Below are 23,127 nucleotides of genomic sequence, written 5' to 3'. Positions count from 1 at the left end.
ATACCTCAACTTTACATCCTGTGGAAACTGTAGGAGAATTCAAAGGGCATCATCCAGGGCCCAGGCAAGAGAGCAAGGCTGGAAACTGATGTAGAATTCAGTTAATGTGTTAATAATGAAGGTCAGGGCTCTAAAAGGACAGGATTTTAACCAATAGTGGCTGGTTCCTTCACCTTCTAAATCACAAGGTATTAGTAAGACATTCACATTTATTTGTGGAATTCTAGGTGGGAAATGTTCCCTCAGAGTGTTGAGCATCTTTCTTTCTCCTCATCTTCCAGCATCCTGTGTTGCAGTTGAGAAGTCTAATTCCAAGCCTGTTCTTTCTTCATTGTAGTTAACCTGATCTTTGACTATTCTCTTCTTCCCTGATTTTAGAAAATTCCCAATTTTCTTCTTTTAGTTCTTTGTTGTTGTTTTTTGACCCCACACCCCTTAAAAATCTTATTAATCTTTCTGGACAATTTCTTTGTGTATTCTAACTTTCTTTTTATATATTCCCTTTTTCCTGTTTGTTCTATTGTTTTGAGAGATTTTTTCAATTTTTATTACTAGAATAAATTTAATAATTTATTAAATGATTAAATTTATTCTAGTAACCATATATTTAATTTTTACAAATAACACTAGTAAACATTTATTGAGTAATTATTATCAATCAGGTACTTTTCTTGGTTGTATTGCATGATTTCCAAATTAAAACCTGAAATAATATGACATATGACTTGTATTATCCCCATTTTACAGATAAGAAATTGAGGCTAAGGGAGGTAAAGTAACTTGTCTCTGGTACACAGTTAATCTGTGGTAAAGCTGAGATGAATTTAGGTAGTGTGGCTCAGAAGCCCATTGTTTTTAACCACTGTGCTTATACTTGTTGCTTTATTTTACTTTTTAGTAGCAGCTTATGGTTGTTTAAAGAAACTAGAGTTTATCAAAACTCTGAGAGGATAAGCATTATATAGTATATATATATATACATATCCATGTTTGAGTTCTGTTTCTTGATTTATCTGATTTTTTTGGGTCACTTATATTCTTACTGGTCATCTTGGTTGGTTTTGTTGTTGTTATTAAGAAAAATGTCTTGTGATTGTTGGATGTTCATTTGTATTTATGAAGTCCTGGCAGGTGATTTGTTTTGACAGCTGACATGGGTTTTCTCTGCTCTTATGTGCCTCTGCCCTGTGTGGAGAGTGTTTAGGAAAGGGAACAATCAGAGGATCCCTTCTCTGCCAGCCCAAACAAAGAGGGTCTACCTACTTTGAAAGGTGACCATATAATTTATCATGCAAACATTCTTGAGAATGAAAGGGGACACTACTTCTAATAATGATTTTGGAACATAAACTGGCATAAACTGGGTGGGACTGGGGTTGCAGTGGGCAAACTCAGGTGTATTGGTACCCTGCTACTTTGTGGTACCAGCCCCCACTGTTGAAGAGCTAACTCCTACAAGGTAGGTTGCTCATTATATTTTGCAGTTACCTTTGTCTGGAAATATGTTTGGGTTGAAGGAGGCTGACCTCAAGTACCTGTTTGTCACACAAACCCTTAATTAATCCCTGAGAACAATAATCTCCCATTCTAATACTCTAAACCTGTGCTTGCTTCCCCCCCCCTCCCCCATTGGAAGAATTTGCTTCTGCCTCTTCTTCAGCCTTCTGTGCAAATTTGGAGTTACGGCTACCTTTGTCCTGATTTCTCCACCAATTTGAATCCTTTTGCTTTCGATTCTTCAGAAATTTGTCATTATCTTTTCACTGTTGATATTCTCTGTTTTATTCTTGAGTTTTAATTAATCTATGTTTTTCTACCCCCTTTTTTTTTTTAAGATTTTATTTATTTATGTGACAGAGAGACAGCCAGCGAGAGAGGGAACACAGCAGGGGAGTGGGAGAGGAAGAAGCAGGCTCTCAGCGGAGGAGCCCGATGTGGGACTCGATCCGGGAACGCCGGGATCACGCCCTGAGCCAAAGGCAGACACTTAACGACTGCGCTACCCAGGCGCCCCTCTACCTTTTTTTTTTTTTTAACTTTCATTTCAGTGGGTTTTTAGGAGGGAGAGGAGGTAAATGATAGTATTCAGTTTTCACTCATATTAGAAACCTAATCATCATGATGTATTTAAACATAAGTTCAGGGGCGCCTGGGTGGCTCAGTCGGTTAAGCATCTGCCTTTGACTCAGGTCATGATCCCAGAGTCTTGGGATCAAGTCCCACATCCGGCTCTCTGCTCAGCAGGGAGCCTCTTCTCCTTCTCCCTCTGCCAGCGGCTCCTCCTGCTTGTGCTCTCTTTCTGTCAAATAAATATAAATAAATAAAATCTTTAAAAAAATAAATAAAAGTTAGATATGTTAGAAGATGAACTTATGTGTATTTTTTTTTAAGATTTTATTTTTATTTATTTATTTGACAGAGAGACAGCCAGTGAGAGAGGGAACACAGCAGGGGGAATGTGAGAGGAAGAAGCAGGCTCCCAGCAGTGGAGCCTGATGTGGGGCTCGATCCCAGAACGCCGGAATCACGCCCTGAGCCAGAATCACGCCCTGAGCCGAAGGCAGACGCTTAATGACTGCGCCACCCAGGCGCCCCTATGTGTTTTTTTTTTTTTTTTTTTTAAGATTTTATTTATTCATTTGAGAGAGCGAGAGTGAGAGAGCACAAGCAGGGGGGAACAACAGAGGGAGACTTTTAAATTACAAATTCTCAACAAGTGTATATTCCTTCGATTGTAAGGATATTACCTGATTTTTCTATCTTATTTATTTTGTAGACTCAGTTAAGTTAGCATAAACCATGTGATTGGCCTTGAAATATGCTGTTAACAATAGCTAGTATCTGAAGTGTTGAGAATATCAGTCCACTTATTATTCATTATCAACTATTGGATGAGATTTAAGCTGAGAAATAGATCTTTTAATCTGTATGTTTTAAATTTTATTGGGTATCTTGTATTGAACACACTAAATACTTATGATTTTAATTAAAATTTTAAAATAAAATTTTGCTTTTATTTTTATCAAACTAATATGCTACATGGTTTTAAAAGGTGAGGTACTACTGAAAGGATATTATGCAAAAAACCATTGTCTGCTCCAACCCTCCAGTCCTATTCTCCATGTTCTCAATATTTTGTTTGCTCAGATATTTAACTTCATATTTCTAATAATAACCTTTTGTTGCTTTGCTCTTTGTTGAGTTGTGCATTGTAAACCATATTTACTGATTTCCTGCCAAGGAGGAGGATTTTGGGAGCATTGATCCATTGTTTTCTGTTTGCCCTGTTGCTGTTGAGAAGTCCGTTGTCATTCTGCTGCTTTTTTTTTTTTCTGGAGACTTTAGGATCTTCCCTTTACATCTTGTTGTCTGAAATTTCATGGTAAATATGCCTGTGTATGGATTTCTTTATGTATTGTGCTGGACACTCAGTGGGCATTGTATGGTGCCACTCCTGTGCTTACATTCTTGGAAACTTTTACATATTTTTTCTTTGATAATTCCCTCTCCTTTATTTTTTCTCTTCTCTTTTGAGCTGCAGTTTGGTAGCTTTTGTGCCTTCAAGGTAGATTCTCTTTTTTCTTTTTTTTACCATTTATGTTCTATTTTGGGTTTTTTGATTTTGTGTCTTGTGTTTTGTCTTGCTCTACTTTTGAGAGATTTCTTCAACTTATTTAACTCTTCAATTGAATTTTTAATTTTGGCTATCTTATTTTAGAATTTCTAAGGGCTGTTTCTTACTGTCTTTTCCTTTTTCATAGCATTGTTCTTGTTATACAGATATGCTATTTCTCAGAATAATGGTGATTTTTTTTTTTTAAGTTTTCTTTTAATCTTTATTGTTTTGTTTTTTTCTAGTTGCTGTGTTTTTGCTTGTTTCTGGCTCACTTTTTTACTTTGGAAACTTTATTGAGTGCTCTGGGCTTTCCATTCATATTTAAGGGTGAGACACTAAAAGTCTGATGCTGTTTGGAGGTAGCATGTGACAGAGACACTGGGGTTCTCTGCTGGGTTATTATTGTGGGAAATATCTTCATGCTGGTAACCACAGGTCTGGAGGTCATTTGGTTTCTCCAGAGGAGAAAAGGTGAGGGGGTTATAAGCCAAGCTGCCAACCTTCTGGAAGCAGGGCTGATTCACTGCACAGATACCGCTTAATCCCACTAAGGTTAGTCGTATACTTTGCCCTTCACTCCTATCTTACGGTGCTTGGTTTCACCAGTTTGGAGCCTTATTGGCTCCCACAAATAAACCTCTCGTTCTTCAGAGGCTCTGTAAGGTAGAACAGGGACCTGGGGATCTTTCAACCAGTGTTCCTGTTTTTGGTCTTGTCTCTTCACTTTTGCATCTTGTGTTATATTTTTGCTTTAAGTTCTAAGTCTTTTCATGGTTTTGGGGATGAAAATAGGCTTGCTTCTCATTACTATTCTCTTTTGTAGCTCCTTGGGGTTGTAGTGTTCTCAGTTGTGTTAAATCTTTACTGTTCTTTCATTCATATATATTTTTTAAGATTTTATTTATTTATTTGAGAGAGAATGAGCAGTGGGGATGGGCAGAGGGAGAGGGACAAGCAAATTCCCCACTTAGCAGGGAGCCCGATGTCTGGCTCGATCTCAGGACCCTGAGATCATGACCCGAGCTGAAGGCAGATGCTTAACTGATTGAGCCACCCAAGCACCTCTGGTTGAAATTTCTTAACTCTTTGGGAGGCAGAGAAAATAGGAGCCTATACTCCATCTGCTGTGTTTAATTGGAAGTTTCCTTAAATTACTTTTGGGTGAGTGGATTTGACTATATTAAAGGGCTGGTTTTGAGGTAAGCATTTATAACATGAGCAGCAATATTTCATTTCTGGCACTTCTATTTTAGATGTCAGGATGCAGAAGGTGCTTTACGAAGGACATGGTGAAAGCTCTAATACTTTTGGTAATTAGAATATAAAAGTTTATGTGAAGAATTAACTCCAAGTTACTTTGGCCATTCCTGTGGAGCTGGGATATCAAATAGATTGGGGAGAGACTTTCAGCAGGGCGTGATGGGAAAGATTCTGTGGTGTGTCCTTGCCATGATTGATTGTCAGTGGGTGTGGGAGGGAGAAATGAAGCCAGATTTTTTTATGCATGAATAAGGATAACATCTTATCTCTTTGGGGCATAACTTGAGAACCAGGAAATAAGTCAGAAGGCGTCCCAGATTTTAGTGTCACCAACTTCACATTCCACAGCTAATCTAAGTTATTCATAAGGAAGCTTAAAAAAACCCTCATTTAGAGTTTCCTTATACTTATTTTGTCTACAGTTCCAATAAATGTAGTGATCCAGTTTCTAAACTAGTAGCAGGCTAAAATGAGTAGCGAAGACTTACTACAAGTAGCGTATTTACAAGAGTGACAACGTATTTAACTCTTCAATTGAATTTTTAATTTTGGCTATCTTATTTTAGAGTTTCTAAGGGCTGTTTCTTACTGTCTTTTCCTTTTTCATAGCATTATTCTTGTTAAATAAAGAGAAAAAATGTTAAATGTTAAATTATGTTGTTTCCTTTTTTTTTTTTTTTTAAAGATTTTATTTATTTATTTGAGAGAGAGAGAGAGAGCACGAGTGTAAGCAGGCGGAGTGGCAGGGAGAGGGAGAGGCAGGCAGCCTGATGCGGGACTCCATCCTAGGACCCTGGGATCATGACCTGAGCTGAAGGCAGATGCTTAACCCACTGAGCCACCCAGGCACCCCTATGTTCAGTTTTCTTTTATCTTAAAAACATTTTAGAGATTTTATTTATTTCAGAGAGCGAGAGAGTGCGCGTGTGAGTGCGCCTGCGCTAGTGGTGGGGAGAGGCAGAGGAAGAGGGAGAAGCAGGCTCCCCGCTGAGTGGACGCTTCAGCAGCCAAGCCACCCAGGTGCCTCTCCTTTTATCTTTAGAAACTAGAATTAGTTGATTGATTTCAGAAAGTTATAGATTCAAAATGGTTACAACTCATTGTATCTGCAAAGCCCTTCAGGTATGAATGAGGCGTAACCATTTTGAATCTGTAATTTTAGATATCTATATCTCTACCTATGTCTTTTTTTATATCTATACTTTTCTAAATCTAATAATTCAGCTGTCTTGATTAATTCTTTCCATGAAAACTCCCAGATAGTAGAGCCCCTAATGAATAAACTTTGGTTAACATAGTTTTGACTTTAATATAGACCTTTTCAGTAATACGAATATCCAAAATGTGTGTTTTTGTTATCTTTAGATTATATTGTTCAGCCTAGGGTTAATGCTTTTTAGTTTTTATTTTTCAAGATAAAATATAGTAGATATATTTGAGGTAGTCTAGATTTAAGAGTTAGTGGCTGTGTGTATGTACACTGTTCTTATAAGGACAACATGGTATAGTGAAAGCAGTTAAGAGGGTTGTGGAGTCTTAGTGGGTTGAGATCAGCTTTTTTTTTTTTTTCTTTTTTTTAAGTAAACTCTGCACTACACGTGGGGCTTGAACTCAACCCTGCGATCAAGCCAGCCAGCCACCCCCTGGCTTTTTTTTTTTTTAAATGAAAGAATAAACTGGGTCAGGAAATATAACAACTTCTGTCATAAAGATTAAGGTTCTGTAAAACTTTTGTCTTAGAGGTGTCTGTATGTAAAATGGGTGCTTTGTTTTGTCTTTTTACACCATGGGTCCCAGTGAAAAAAATCTGAGAAACAGTGATCTAAAGAATACCAGGGAAGTGGATGAGGGAATTGGAAGACCTGTGTCCTGACCCATCACACAGATCTTGTATGCAACTTGGGCAAGCTACATAAGCATTTTGACCTTCTTATTTTCTCATCAGAGATGAGAAGTTGGGGATGGTAATATCTGCCCTGCTTATCTTTCAGATTGGTTGTGAGGATCAAAAGAGATTAAGTATTTAAAAACATTTGTTGGAGCACGTAGCTGACTCTGTAAAGTATGCAACTCTTGGTCTCAGGGTTGTGAGTTCAAGCCCCACATTGGGTGTGTGGAGCCTACCAATAAATTAAGTATATACATACAAATAAAAAAAAATGTGTGTGTGTATGTGTGTGTGTGTGTGTGTATACATATATATGTATATATATATCTCCAAATATATATATTTGTAATTTTAGAGCACTTATTTATTGAATAGGGCCTCCTAAGGTGCTTTGCTGGGTGTTGCATTTGCCTTGAAGGGTAGATATAGTCTCTGTGCCATGGGGTTGAGAGACAAGTACGCCTAGTATGGTAGTAGTGTGTAGAGGGTGCTGTGGCTGCACGTAGGAAAGCATTTCTGGAGAGAGTCAGGGTGACATCTGAGCAGAGTCTTGATGGATAATGAAAAGTCATGGTATAGGGACAAGCCACTCAAGGTTTATTATTCCCAAAAGTGATTGTATACATTTTCTTATGTTGCATAACAAAATTACTACAATCTTAGTGCCTAATAACGCAGTTGTTACTTCATAGTCTGTAGGTCAGAAGTCTGGCGTGGGCCACTCACTGGCATCTCTGCGAAGAGTTTCACAAGGTGTCATCCAGACTGTGTTCTTATCTGGAGCTTAGGGTTTTCTTCTGTGCTCATGTGGCTGTAGTAGAATTTAGTCCTCTGTGGTTACAGGACTGAGGCCCTTATTTCTTCCTGGCTGATGAAGGGGGCCACTCAGCTCCTAGAGGCCACCTGCAGTTCCTTGTCACTTGGCCCACATAGGCATTTTGTTTTCTTTCAGGACAGCAGGGGTGCATTTCTTTACCTTCTGTGTCTGCCTTTGCATTCTAGACTCTTACTTGAAGGGCTTTTGTGATTAGGCTAGACCCATCCGGGTAATCTTTTCATTAACTCAAAGACTACTGGTTAGAAACTTTAAATATGCCTGTAGAAATCCTTTACTATGTAATGTGAGATAGTCAGGGGAGTGATCTCATCATATTCACAGGGTGAGGGGTCATTTGGGGTCATCTTAGAATTCTTCCTATCACCGTGACTAAAATAGTTTTTCCTGTACTGAAATTGAGGCCAATGGTTAGTTAATAATCCGTTGGTGGGCAATAAAGATATTAATTGTGAGAAATAGCTTAGAAACCTGTCCAGATTTCTCGTGGCCATGAGAATTAACAAGACGAAGTTTAGTTTGGAGGAATCTAAATCCCTTTATATTTTGAAGTGAGGATAGCCCTTTAAAGATCCAGGACCTTCTGATAAATGGTCAAGTACAGTTAGTTTTCTTATGCATGTTTTATATTTTACTATCATACATAATGTATGTGATTCTTACTCTTGCAACTCCGGGGGAAGACCTGCCAGTCATCAGGCCAAGCCTGCCAGGTGGTACTACTTTTCTGAAGACAGTGTGTTTTATGACCTACCTATTCTTCAACTTTGCAAACTTCAACATTTGATTTTGCTAATTAATCCAGAGTGATGAGGTTCTCAGTTACTGATTAGGCTCGCATGAAGCCAAAGTATAAAGATTGTAAATATTTATAGTAGGGGTATACTTTCCAAGTGATTGGATGGTCACTGTCAAAAAGTAGCCCTTTCCTGGTGTCTGGAAAGCTGAATCAATAATTCCTCTGTACAACTGCATAAAGCTTTGTCTCCATTGCTCACCAGATGATGAACTTTAAATTTGTACGTCTATTTTCTCACATCCCTCACTGAGTCATAAGTGGATATATTCATTGGTGGAGCTCAGGTCACCTGCCCTAGATGAGAGGGAGACTGAGTTAAGTTTTCTGAGTTCTAACTTATGGAGTTACAAGAGCTGTTTAGGAAAAAAAAGGGTTATTAAATTTTTGTCATTGTTTTGTTGATATTTCCCCCCCTCCACCCAATTAAATTGTTCCTTTTGATTCTGGTTTTGACAGAAAAATCTCTTTCCCATTCAGTGATTCTAGAAATAAACTCTCGTATGAGTTAAATAGGTGATGGGGATTAAGGAGTGCATTTGTGATGAGCAGCGGCTGTTGTAATATTACACTGTTTGTTAACTGGCATTTAAATAAAAACTTAAAAATGAAATCTTTAATATAGCTTAAGTATGAAGTAAGCATCTGATTGGTGTCTCTTCCCCTGTATGGATGGCCATTTGTCCCAAAACCATTTATGGAACATCTACCTTAATTTGAAATGTTGTGCTTACTATAACGTAAATATGTATGTGTGTGTATGTGCGTACACTATTCCTAATGACCTCTCTGCTCCAGCCTAGCCGCAACAGTATGTGCCCACTTGACAGATCAGGGTTCCGTTGGTTCATTCATTCAATCATTTATTTAACAAATATTTATTAAAGGCCTTTTACTGATGTAGAGCTTTGCAGACTACAAAAGGGTAAGACGTCAAGACTTCTATGTGTAGATGAGTTCAGATCTATTTTATTATGGGTGAGGGAGGGTTTATACTTTCAGGACTCTTTTTAGTTCACCTTAGAGTAGACTTCAACCTTCTAGTTTAAATTTTGGGCCCTTTCTCCTGAGGGTTTTTGTACTGAAAATTATAGGAGTCAGGCTCTCCTTTACAGAACTAAATGGATTGGCATCTTACGATCTAGCTGTGGTGTGCAAGGTAGACTTAAAGCAAGGCCCTTAACTAGAGAGATGTTTACTTGTGCATTACATAGTATTGAATATTAGAGCTGGAAGGCACTTTAAAGATTGAATTGACAATCTTATTTTTTTTTACTGAACTTTTAATTTTGGAATAATTTTCATTTATAGGAAAGTTGCCAAAATAGTACAGTTTTCATATACTCCTCAGCTGGTTTCACTTTCCCCTGATGTTATCATCTTATGTTAACATCACAACCTTGTTTTATATATGAGGACACATAGCCCTCAAAAAGTTAGTTTAGCTAAGGTCGCAGTTCTGGTTGGTGGCTAAGGTCACAATTCTAGTTGGTGGCAGAATCAGACCAAGGACCCAGTAGGCAACCTAGGTCTTCTAGTTGCTTGTTTTAGGTATTGTTTTCTTTTTCATGTGTTTGTTTTTTTCCTTTCTTTCATGGGGTTCTTTGGCATGAACTGAGAGAAGGACTACACAATACATAGTCCGTTAGCCAATGTAGTCTTTCTAATTTGTGCAATAATTTTTAAATCTAGGCTCCCTCCAATTCTTCAACACCAACAAGAACCAGGAGCAGGACATCTTCATTTACAGAGCAACTTGATGAAGGTACACCTAATAGAGAGGTAAGTTTGGAATTTCTTCTTTAATAAACCTCTTATAAGAAGCTTATTAATCTAAAATGCAGGCTACTGTTGATAATAAAATGGAAAATTATTTTGACAGGTCAATTGTTTAATTGCTAGTTATTTTTATTAATAACATTAGTATTGTTTTTTTGTAAATAGTAGTTATGCTTTTGTAAAGTATGTTTTCTTTGAGAATCTTAATTTGAATGGATAATATACCTTTATCCTCTGCCTTTAATAGTTGAGGCTTATCATAATTTAATAATAATTTGTTTAACATAGCGTCATATAGGGAAAAGTTCTATATTTTTAAGCTGTTGACTAGAATCTGTGAATTTAGCTGATTCTGTGAGACTTGTAGCTAGCTGCATAGCTCAGATTAGATTTTTTTGAACTTCTTTTGCTGTGAACATGTGAGACAGGTTCAGAAGAGAGTAAAACAGAGATGCAGAAACCAATGAGTTATTATGAAGTAAATCTCATGTAACCACCACAGGTTCCAAAAGGAACACTGTTAGCATTAGAGCGCTGTGTTCTTCCCCCCCAAAGATTACTATCATCCTGACCTTTTGGTATCTGTTTCTTTCCTTTTCTTTATAGTACCACTTAAGTATGCCTTCTGTTGTGAACATTATAAACATTTGGGTTGTTTACAGTTTGGGGTTATTATAAATTATGCTGCTGTGAACATCATTGTACATTTCTTTTGGTACACATGTACCTGCATTTCTTTTGCTTTGTACCTAGGAGTAGAACACAGGGTCAAAAGGTATATAGAGTTTTAACGCTTTAGAAGATAATGCCCATTGTTTTTCAGAATAGTTGTAGAACTTTACTTTTCCACCAGGAGTTTCTGAAAGTTGCTGGTGCTCTCTTTTTAATTTCGGCCATTCTCATAGGTGTGTAGTGTTCTCTTATTATAGTTTTAATTTGCATTTCTCTGATGGCTAATAAGATTGAGCACTTTTCATCTGTGTATTGGCCATTTGGTATCTTTTTTTGTAAAGTGCTTGTTTATGTATCTTGCTCATTTTCTCTTGGTTTGTCTTTTATTGATTTGTAGTTCTTTTTTATATGGTTTGGATAGGAGTTTTTTTGTTGAGGTATAATTGGCATATAACACTAATTTCATGTGTACAGTGTAGTGATTTGATATTTGAATACACTGAAATGATCACCACAATAAGTCTAAAGTTACCATTCATCACCATATATAGTTACAAATTTTTTTTCTTGTAATGAGAAGTTTTTTTTTCTGTGTCTCGATGTTTCTTCTTTTTCTTTTTTTTTTTGTTTCAAGTTTTTATTTAAATTCCAGTTAACATATATAGATAGAAGCTTTTTATTGGATATATGCCTAGCAGATATCTTCCTCTGCTCTGTGGCTTACCCTTCTATTCTCTTCATGGTGTCCTTAGATGAACCAAAATTCTTAGTTTTAATGTATTCCAATTTATCAATATTTTATTTTCTTGCTAGTGTTTTTGTTTCTTTTTAAAGAATTCTTACCCTGAGAGTATTTTCCTGTTTTACTTTTCAAAAATCATTTATTTTAATTGAGGTGTAGTGTACAACATAGTGATTTGACAAGTCTGTCAGTTATATTGTGCTCACCAAAAGTGTGGCTGCCACCTGTCACCGTCTGTCACCATACAATGCTATTACAATATCTTTGACTGTGTTCTCTATGCTGTACTTTTTATTCCTGTAACTTAATCATTCCATAACAGGAAGCCTCTTGCTCTCCTTTACCCATTTTGCCCATCCTCCCATATCCTGTTACACTTTTCACATTTGGATCTACATTCCATTTGGAAATGATTTTTTTCACATGGTGTGAGGTAGGGATCAAGTCTGTGTGTCTCCCCCCAACCCCGCTTGTATGGCTCTCCACTTGCCCCAGTCTTTCCACATTGCTCTACTGTGCTACCTTTTTTCAGAAATTAAGTGTCTGTATTTGAGTGGATTTGGTTCTGGGCTCTCTCTTCTGTTCTCTTGTTTGCTTTGTCTGTCTTTGATCTGATACCACACTGTCATAATAACAGTAGTTTTATATTAAATCTTGTCTTCCGTAGAGCAGGTCTTTCTTGTCTTGGTCAGTTTGGGCTGCTTTAACACACTTGCTAAGACACTAAACTTTTTAGAGACCCTCCTCTAATAGATACATTAATTCATAGGAGATACGCTAATTTGTTACATACAGTGAATGCTAGTGGATGCCTTAGGGCAGTCATTAGGACTTAATTTTCTCTTTGAGCTCTGGTTAAGAAGGACTGGGAGGGTTCTGTGCTGCTAAGGTTAGATTTAGTGCCGCAAGCCAGGAGCTGAAGTGGGGCTCCCAGCACTGTAGGAAAGAGGTTGAGAAAAGCTTTCACTGACTGCTGCTTAGAGCTCTCTGTGGCCGATTATGAGAATCTGCTGTCCCTAGAGAGGCCTCATGACCAAGAACTGAAGCAAACCTCACATTGGCTTATTGTGACTGAGTCAGTGATAACCCCTATATTGCCATAGGTCAGGAAACTCAAACTGGAGCCTAGGGAATCAGATTGACTGGATAAGGAAAGATGAGTACAGAAGGAAGGAGAAAGATAATACCTTCCTCAAAGTGAACCTGTAAATGAAAATTCTAAAACAAATGCTAGGAAGGCAGCCAGTAAAAACAGGAATTGGAATATAAATTTATCCTAGATGAAATTCAAATAATAGACTAGTCTAGAAAAGACTTTAAAACAAATTTTTTTTTTTAAGATTTTATTTATTTATTTGACAGAGCGAGAGAGGACAAACGGGAAACAGTAGAGGGAGAGGGAGAAACAGGCTCCCCGCTGAGCAGGGAGCCGATGCAGGACTCGATCCCAGGACCCCAGGATCATGACCTGAGCGAAAAGCAGACACTTAACTATCTGAGCCACCCAGAAGCCCCTAAAACAAATATCTTTAATAAAATACATGAAGTAATAATTCTCCGAAAAAGAAGATAAACTTATGGGGGAAAACAGACTAAAACTAAAGTAGATTAGGTAGGAAAAACAGACTAAAACTAAAGTAGATTAGGTAGATATGAAAAAGAACCAATTAGAAATCCTTGAAGTGAAAAAACATTGATGTAAAAACATAGAATAAAACTCAGACATGTCCCAATTCATGGGAAAATTCGGGTATTTAAAAAGGATACTGAATAATTCCACCAAAAACTCAGAGAGATAGAGAAATATATATATGAGAGTAAGAGACATGGAGGGTAGATCAGAAACCTTCAACAGATATCTAATGGGAGTTTTATGTATCTTCATGAATGTTTAGACATATAGAACTTCAGTCAGTGTTAGTTCAGCTGATGGCTTCACCTAAGGACCACAGAAGAGGTGAATTAAGTTCTTAATAGATTTGGATTAGAATTTGAACAGAGTTTGAGAGATACGGAATTGAGACAGAATTTGAGAATATTTGGAAATTGATGTGTGTAAGATTTTCATAGTCATAAGAGGCAAATGACAAGGACAGCCAGTGGGAAGAAAGGCTCTTTAGGTTTTGAGGTAGCTGTCAGTGGAAAGTACTTTTGATACACTTGGCTTTTACTTGGGCTAGGGGCAGGAGTGTAAATTGTTGTTCGGCAGCATCTTCCTTTGGAATGTTTGGTCAGCATGTTTTTCTGTACTGGATATCAGCTTTTGTGTTTTTTTCTTAAGATTTCAAATATATTCTTTACTGTGAAATTTTAAATTATTTTGTTTGGGCCAGAGTGACTTCGTTTCAAATGTTAATTTTGGAAGCCTAAGAAGAATGAATTTGTTATAGCCCATAATTTAAAATCACATCCATTTCAAGGATGACCTTTCTGAGTTGCCGGAGAGTTCGGATTTTCAGCAAGCATAGAAACTTGGATAAGATGAGTGCCCAGAGCCAAAGAGGCACCCAGTACCTTTTAGTACACCACTAATACTCATCTTCTAGGACCACATGAAGAGTTAGTGGAGGCTCTGTGGTCATATACATAACTACCATACTAAGATGAAAAGTGTAAGTTCTAAGCTTGTGCAACATTTATTTTCTAAGTTCTTTATGTATATATATATGCACACACACACATACATACATTAACTGCTGTGTTAATATTTGCAAAAGATTAGTTTTTTTTTTAGTTTTTATTTTGAAATAATCATAGATCCATAGGAGGTTTTAAAATTTTTTTTAGGGAGGGCCTGTGTACCTTTTACCCATTTTCTCCCAAAGATGTCTTGTATAACTATTGTCTGCTATCAAAACAGGGGAACTGATATTGGTAAACTGTGTGACATCCACAGAGCTTAGTCAGATTTCAGCAGTTTTACATTTAAAAGTTCGTTTTAATTATAATTTCTTCTAAATCTAATTCATGATATTAATATTTTGGTGTATATAGTTTCTGAAAGAAGACTGAAGGAAAGAAGAGAATACATATTAAAAGAATTAGTATAATAGAATTTATCCTCAAAATTTGTTATATGAATTTCAATCTCAAAAGTTTCCTTTGTACATATTGGAGAACACTATTTTTGTTTCTAAGTACAAAATAAATGATTATTTAAAATTTTATGTGTTTTATCCTCCCCATAAATTTCAATGCTATCTTTTTGAATGTATAGAAATGGTCAATATTTGTTAAATTAAGGCTTTGTGTTCTTTACCATGTATGGTTTTTATTGGTTTAGACTCTTAAACCAAATTGGCAGACATGCGGTGTGCTGTGGTGGCTGTTGCATATATCATTTGTATGCCAGTAAGCAAGTTGGTTAAAGTTGGGATTTGAGTTTCTAAATGGCTCAACTCCTCTCCATTCCTAACCTTTCCAGCAACTTGTTATTTCTGTGGGTGGAGAGATGGTAGGGGTTGTGGTGGTGCAAGGCCATTGTAGTGTTGTGTATGTTGCGTGGAGAGAACACTTTGCAACATGCCCTTACTGTGATCTGTTTTTCATTATTTGTTTTATTTTTATACCTCTGCTTATTACACTGAATGAGACAGCTACTAGCCGGGATGATAGCAGAGCCTGCTTTTCTCTCTGAGTATACTATCTTTGCTTTGGATTCCTCCAAACAGCCTAAAACACAGACTGACAGTGTGGTGAGTCCTTCCACCGCTTTCTGCATTCCCTTTGTGGGGAAGCAAAGTAATTTGGTAATTCTAGAAGCAAATCACATGCTGCTTGTCACTGACTGTCTCTCAAAGCATCTTCAATGCCCTGTTGCTAACCCTGCCCTAAAAAATCAGAGTGAATTGCTGAATTCTGATGGCTGGTGTGTTTTCTGGTAGCTTTTTAACAACAACAACAAAATAACACTGTCTTCATTAATGTAGTGAAGACTGCCTTCACCTTGGTCTAAACTCTAAGTTTCTCTCTAGGGAATGTTTGCACATTAGCTAAAAATGGTATGTATTTCTAGAAATCTCTGTCTTACTATTGGTAGGAGGCCAAGAATATTTTGAGATGTGACTCACATTTTAAGGAACAAAAAAGCATTGTAGGTAAATCCATAATTGAGCAACATTGAGCAGGTAGGTGGATTCTACTGTAACAAATAATTGTACCTTATTTTGGGAGAGTACCAGTTTTCTATATACTAAACATCTGAAAGGAAGAAGTTATTTCATTATTTTTCAATTGACTGAATTCGTATAATTTTGAATCTTGTATATAATTTCACTTTGAGAAAGTGGACTGTTTTCATATGTATGTTAAGTTCTTAATTTAGGAAATTAAGATTTAGAGATGTTTGCGCAGTAAGGATAGCTTTTTGTGTTGCATTGGATACTGACTAAATTGGGATTGAGGTTTTCTTAAGCGATGAGAATTGGTTTAATTTACTAAGTAGCTTGTGATGAAATTGGAACATTTCTGTACTTAATCCATTCAGCCAGGAAAAACTTTGAATGCATATGGTCAGTAGCAATCCTAAGTTACATTCTGAACTTGGGTTTTATTTTTAAAATATTTAGAAAGATTCTATTTATTTGAGAGAGAGAGAGAGACAGAAAACAAGTGGGATGGGGGCAGAGGAAAAGGGAGAAGCAGACTCCACACTGAGCAGGGAGCCCAACATGGGGCTTGATCCCAGGTCCCTGGGTTCATGACCTGAGCCGAAGGCAGACACTTAACCCTCTGAGCCACTCAGGCACCCTGAATTTGGTTTTAGAGAAGAAAGCAGCTGAGGGTTTTAGTGGCGCCCTAGCTTGGATCTTAGGGCAAAGGGTCTCTCCTTCATTCTGACCATAAGTAACACCTAACTATTTTCAAAACTGATTTGAGAGGGAGATGGGAGTCCCAGTTAAAGATAACTTACCAATTTACTTTAAAAACACAAAATGAGGGGCGCCTGGGTGGCTCAGTCGTTGGGCGTCTGCCTTCGGCTCAGGGCGTGATCCCGGCGTTAAGGGATCGAGCCCCACACCAGGCTCCTCTGCTGGGAGCCTGCTTCTTCCTCTCCCACTCCCCCTGCTTGTGTTCCCTCTCTCGCTGGCTGTCTCTCTCTGTCAAATAAATAAATAAAATCTTAAAAAAAAAGAAAAAAAGATGTGAGATGTTTAAAAATAAATAAATAAAAACACAAAATGATATTACTTTTTATTTCATGTATTAGTAACAGAGACTTAAAAAAAAAGAACTTCTCCAAGGCCCACTTTCATATACATAAAAGTAATTTAAGTACCTCTTCTATTGTGAAAAATGCTAATGATTTTAAAATAGAGGCTTTGTAACTATTTAAAAATAATTTAAGTAGACTAAAAGTCTTCATTAATTTTATTTCAATTTTGTTCAGATAAAAACTTACTTCTCTCCATGTAACAAAGGGAAACCATAGCATAACCTATAGTGGAATACAAATTTAGTGAGGGTCTACTTAGGAGTTCATCACCTGTTGACTTTTATCTAATTCAGTTTTTTGAAAAATGACCCCATATTCTAAAAATTGTTTAGTGCTCAGCAGCTCAGTTGTTGAAAGATTGAACAAAACATAATTGAAGATAAATCTGGCAGGGAACCTGTGTATGCTTTTAGATTAAATGCACGTTAGATTAGAAGAATTTTTCTCTTCTTTTAGAATTGTGTTCAGGAAAAAGTATTGGTGACAGTTAAGTATTGACACATGTTGAACTTCTCTCTGGGAGGGCTTCAGAAGTCTTTTTTTTTTTTTTTTTAAGATTTTATTTATTTATTTGACAGAGGGAGACAGTGAGAGAGGGAACACAAGCAAGGGGAGTGGGAGAGGGAGAAGCAGGCTTCCTGTGGAGCAGGGAGCCCAATGTGGGGCTCGATCCCAGGACCCTGGGATCATGACGTGAGCTGAAGGCAGACGCTTAACGGCTGAGCCACCCAGGCACCCCCCCCCCCAAAGTCTTCTTATACTGTAGGAAGTAACTACATAAGGATTTGACAAGCATATACTGAACCTCTACCACCAGTCAAACAGAAGTTGGTCTTGGGGACCAAGACGAAAATACAGGGTTCCTGCCTTCCGAGGGTTTATCGTTTAGTATGGAGACATATGCTTGAAATACAAAGAAATTAAACCTTCACAGAAGAAAATATAGGTGTAGGGAATGTGTTAGCCTTCAGGCAAGCCATATGAAGCTACATAAAAGAAGCTGCATTTGCAAGTTGAGAGGTAAATGAGAATTTGCTGGGCAGAAATGAAGAAGGCATTTTAAATAGCTTCAAAATCTTCAGTTTTGTTTCTACAGTTTGGTAATTTAAATTTACAAGGTAACATGGCCAATGCTTTCTTTACTTGTCCTTCATGTATTTAGATATGGTATAATACATATATTGAAATATATATGTAGGGAGGGAAAGTTTTTAAACATTAGGTTGTGTTTGTCTGATACAGTGATAGGTCAAACAGTTATAGAATAGCTTTTTGTATGGACCATAGTCATAATCAAGTAACTTAGAATAGAATATGGACTCTCTCACCACTCTTCTCCTAACTTAAAATATTTTAGGGAACCATTTCATTTCCTTTCTCCATAATTTAACTGTCTATTAATTTTCAATATATGGACCGAAAGACTTGTCGAACTCTATAAAGTATGTTTTTTTAATTTTATAATGTGTAGTATAGTGTATTTTTAGGTCCAGCAAGCATTAATTATCATGCTACACAAATATAGCCATATATACAACTTGCAGTTCTTTGAAATGGCAGAGAACAGGAAGATAAAAGTTCCCTCAACTTTTCTCCCCTATGTAACTCAAAGGACTGATAAAATTTGATGACACTCTCTCTCTCTCTTTTTTTTTTTTGCCGAGAGAGAGCGCGCGCGCGTATGAGCAGCGGGTAGGCGGAGCAGAGGGAGAGGGAGACAGAAAATCTTTTTTTTTTTTAAGATTTTTATTTATTTATTTGGCAGAGAGAGAGACAGCCAACGAGAGAGGGAACACAAGCAGGGGGAGTGGGAGAGGAAGAAGCAGGCTCCCAGCAGAGGAGCCCGATGCGGGGCTGGATCCCAGAACACCGGGATCACGCCCTGAGCCGAAGGCAGACGCTTAACGACTGAGCCACCCAGGCGCCCCAAGGAGAGAGAAAATCTTAAACAGGCTCCACACCCAAAACTCTTTTTATATTAGAGGGAGAAGGTATTTCAGTTGTTATTAGAGAAAAATCCAAACCCAAAGTGGAAATAGTAGTAATAGTGGTATAAGAACTCTCCCTTGTCCCCCATATCCATTACCCAGTATCCTCAGTTAATAACTCATGGCCATCTTATTATCGTAACCACCCACCCACACATGCACACCTCCCTTCCCCTGTCTCCATCTCTGTTGGATTATTAGCAAATTTCAGAAACCTTATTCCATCTAAATGTTTTGGTATATATTTCTAAAAGATAATGACTAAAAATATATAGCACAATGCACTTATCACACCTAAAAATTAATAATTTCTTAGTATCAAATACCTAATGAGAGAGTTCAAAAATTTGAGAGCACTTGCAAAGCTGAATGCCTTCTCCACTTATATTTAAGAATAAGTAAGGTCAGTTATTTGACCCTTCCTTGGTCTGCTGTGGAATGTAAGGGAAATGTCTAATTTAACTGCCAACTTACTGAAACATAATGGCTGGTACTTACTCTAATGCTTGTTTAAAACTTAGAAGTTATTTTATCATGAGCTACTTATATAGCTCCAATTTTGGTTAGTATATTATGAATGCAGTATAGAATTTTGAATCTCAGAGAATCTCATTCATTATCATGCAACCAATGCCAGTATGGTGTAATCAGTAGGATGTCACTTAACTTAGAACATTCATCATACTAACATAACAGAACAAAAAGCTTTCATATGTGGAAGGTTTTTTAATTCTAAGTTTTTCTGAAAATTGCCACAATAATTTCAATTAGATTGCTGGTTTCAGATGAATGAGGCATTTCCATTTCTCATTATAAAGATATTTTTCAGGTCTTAGCCCAAATAAAATTTAATTTGAGTATTATTTAATCATAGGGAACACTTGACATTACTTCTTTTCTGGATAGTTGTCTATTTGAATGAATTTTGCTAATTGAATCCCTGATGTTACTTTTGTCATGGGGGAAAAACCTGGGGACATTATAATGGGGAGAGGTATGAGATTAGTTTAAAATAAACTTCGCTACATACTAATCTTTGCTATTTAGTTACATATAGCAAAATAAGTTTTCTAAATACTCACCATACTAGTTTTGCCTTGCATGAAAACATTCTAATAAATGAACTAATTTTGTTTGATAAATGTATCTAATAGGTCTTGGTAGTTGGTCTTTGTTCTTAACAGTTTTGTAAAAGCTTAGCTTTTTGTTCCTTTTCTTTATGATGTTTCTTTGTTTTTCTTAGAATGCATCTACTCAAGCCATGAAATCTCCTGACAGTGTTAATGGAAGTGAACCAACAACTCCTCAGGTCTGTTACTAATGTTATTTTAGAAAATAGCAAGTCATTTCAGAGTGTTTGGTCAATCTATATTATTGGCACCTGACTTTCTATTGAAATAATGATGTCCATACATTTCATACAATATGTATGGTAAATCCAGATTGGCTGATGCTTTCTTGGAAACAGTTTTAAGTCAAAGTGGTTCTTGTATATACACCAGTCATGTAACATGCCATTGTTACTCATTTAAAAAATTAGTGGTAGTGAGGAGAAAACTTTCTGGAAAAAAGGTATCTGACTTTATAGTTGTAAAAGATTATGGACAGTTTATATCTAAAGACATTGAGTTACATAATTGAGAAGCTGGGGATATGGAGGAAATGGGATTTCTCTTAAAGTTTGCTCTAATGCGTAGTATTTTACTACTGAAAACTTGTGTTATCTTTGATTTAAAAAAGTTATTTTGGGAGTGCAGCTCAAGTGACATTCTTTTGACTCTTTCCAAAAAAGAAAGAAAAAAATTCATTAAAAACATCATAGTGACAGCAGTGTCTGAGAGGAACGTTTGTTTACTTTGGCTTTGGTGATGATATTGTCATTAACCTGGCTGTTCTCAACAGTCTGTAATGTAGGGCAAAAACATTTTTAATCTGTGAACCTGGAGCATGTATGTAGACAATTTATGAGCTAAATGACTTATGAACTAAATTATGTAGACTAAACATTCTAAAGTATTGTCTAGCAAAAGTACAGATTATAGCTTCCCAAACTCCATGAACAGATTCTATGAACTGAGAACCTCATTCCTTTCACCGGGGGCTGGTCAAGTTCCAGGCATAGTCCAAGTCCTTGAGCTTGTTGACTCTGGCTTTGCCCGGACTCCCTAGTAATTCAAAGTCCTCTATAAATACATCATTTTCTATAAGCGCCATGAAGTAGGGGTAAAATATTTGGATGTACCACTCTAAATGGTACTGGACAGGTCCAGTGATCTTTAATGAATATTATTAAAAAATATTATTTAGAATGCTTATTCTTCTCTCTTAAAGAATAGTCCAAAAAGACTAAATACTGTTATGAATACAAAAACTAGAATGAATGATAACCAGCTTTATAACACATTCAGGAGAAATTTTAAGTTTTCATTAAGGTGGAGAATGAGCATGCATAATGTTCAGGAAGTAAGCCCACTGAAGGCTTTGAACTTTTAAAAAAAAATACAACTATTTTTCTAAAAAATAATAAAATAGTATTTATTGAGTATTTACTATGTGTCTGGCATTGTTAAACATTTTATATATATGATCTCATTTGATGCTTATAACCAGGGAGATGCCTTTATTCAGAGTCTGTTTTTCAAACATTTTTTTAAAAGATTTTATTTTTTTATTTGAGAGAGAGACAGAGAGAGCACGCACAAGCAGGGGGAGCCACAGAGGGAGAGGGAGAAGCAGGCTCTCCACTGAGCAGGGAGCCTGATGTGCGCTTGATCCCAGGACCCTGGGATCATGACCTGAGCCGAAGGCAGACACTTAACCGACCGAGCCACCCAGGTGCCCATCAGAGTCTATTTTTAAACACATTTCTGACAAGTTGGTTGTTGGCTGTTATTAGCAAATTGGGAATAATGTGTTTTCTTGAAGGGGGTAGAATGCTTACTATGATTAGGCATCTTGACAGCAGCAAGAAGTCATAGTTGACACCAAGGTAGATGAAGAGATGGTACAAAAGCAAGCCCAAGAGTTCGTAAACATATAGCTGCCTGTGATCCCTTTATTACGGGGGTCAGACATCCTACATAAATCAGTTGGTTTTGGCACACAATATAATGATTTAACAAGCATTTACTCCTTTTTTCTTTTCAACACAGTGTATTATGAAAATTTTCAAACAGAAATAGAACTTTCAAGTGATCACCTATATACCTACCACCCAGATTCTGTCATTGGTACTTTACTATACTTGCTTTATCCCAAATCTGTCCCAGTATACATTCTTCTATCTGCCCCTCAGTCCATTTTACGGTTTTTTTTTAAATAATTTTTTATTATGTTATGTTAGTCACCATACAGTATATCCTTAGTTTTTGATGTAATGTTCCATGGTTCATTATTTGCGAATTTTACGTTTCTGATGCATTTCAAAATAAGTTGCAAGCCACAGTATCCTTCCCCCTAATATTTTAGCATGCACATCATTAACCAGAGTTCAATATTTGTATTTAATGCTTTAATTACTTTAAGAAGAGAAGAAGGGAAATACCACATATAAGAATTAATTCTCAAGTTAAAAATACAAGTCAAATCAAATTTTAAAGGACCTTGATATGGAACTGACTTGTTTCAGAGGTTTAATTAGTGGTATAATTATGTATATAGCTACTAATGACACACAGCCTAGAGGTTCTATAGTAATGAATCATGTTGAAAATTTACTTTAATTAATTTTTGATTAAAAGGTAGTTACCTCCCTAGATTTTTTTTTTTTAGATTGAAGTATAATTGACATACAATATCCCATTAGTTTCATACTAGGTGTACATCATAGTGATTTGATATTTTTATATGTTAGGAAATTATCCTCGTGATTAGTCTAGTTACCAGAATCTTTAAGCATACAAACTTATCACAGTATTACTGACCGTGTTCTCTATGCTGTACATTATATCCCCCTGACTTCTTTGTTTTATAACTGAAAGTTTCTACCTATTAATTCTCATAACGTATTTTGCCCTCTTCCCCAGACCACTCCCTGCTCTGTTACCCAGTAGTTTTTTCCCCGTATCTTTGAGTCTGTATTGTTTTATTTTTTTTTAAGATTCTACAGATAAATGAAATCATATGGCATTTGTCTTTCTTTGTCCGACTTACCTCATTTAGCATAATAACCTCTAGGTCCATCCATGTCACAAATGGCAAGATTTCATTCTTTTTACGTGGCTAAGTAATAGTCTTATGTATATATTCCTATAATATTGCTATTTATATATAAATAAATATATCTCACCTTTTTCTGTTCATCTGTTGAAGGACACTTAGATGTTTCTTCGGTATG

The 23,127-nt window shown here is 36.6% G+C and overlaps 1 protein-coding gene across 6 annotated transcripts in view; it reads left to right on the top strand.

The window, feature by feature from the left end:
- Positions 1–23,127, top strand: part of GOLGA4 (golgin A4) — a 114,213-nt gene that overhangs the window by 5,786 nt on the left and 85,300 nt on the right. For 3 of the 6 annotated variants that reach the window (XM_044383295.3, XM_044383297.3, XM_044383296.3), the window contains exons 2-4: positions 10,088–10,177; positions 15,185–15,283; positions 20,035–20,100. In XM_044383295.3, the coding sequence (XP_044239230.1) occupies positions 10,088–10,177; positions 15,185–15,283; positions 20,035–20,100 (255 nt within the window). The remainder of the gene's footprint in view (positions 1–10,087; positions 10,178–15,184; positions 15,284–20,034; positions 20,101–23,127) is intronic. The other 3 variants (XM_026496713.4, XM_026496714.3, XM_048216198.2) reach the window with 1 other exon arrangement.

This window comes from Ursus arctos, unplaced genomic scaffold (assembly GCF_023065955.2).
Source record: "Ursus arctos isolate Adak ecotype North America unplaced genomic scaffold, UrsArc2.0 scaffold_20, whole genome shotgun sequence".
NCBI classification, from domain to species: Eukaryota; Metazoa; Chordata; class Mammalia; order Carnivora; family Ursidae; genus Ursus; species Ursus arctos.
Note: the sequence above shows the minus strand (reverse complement) of the source record. Positions and strands in the feature narration are given on the sequence as shown.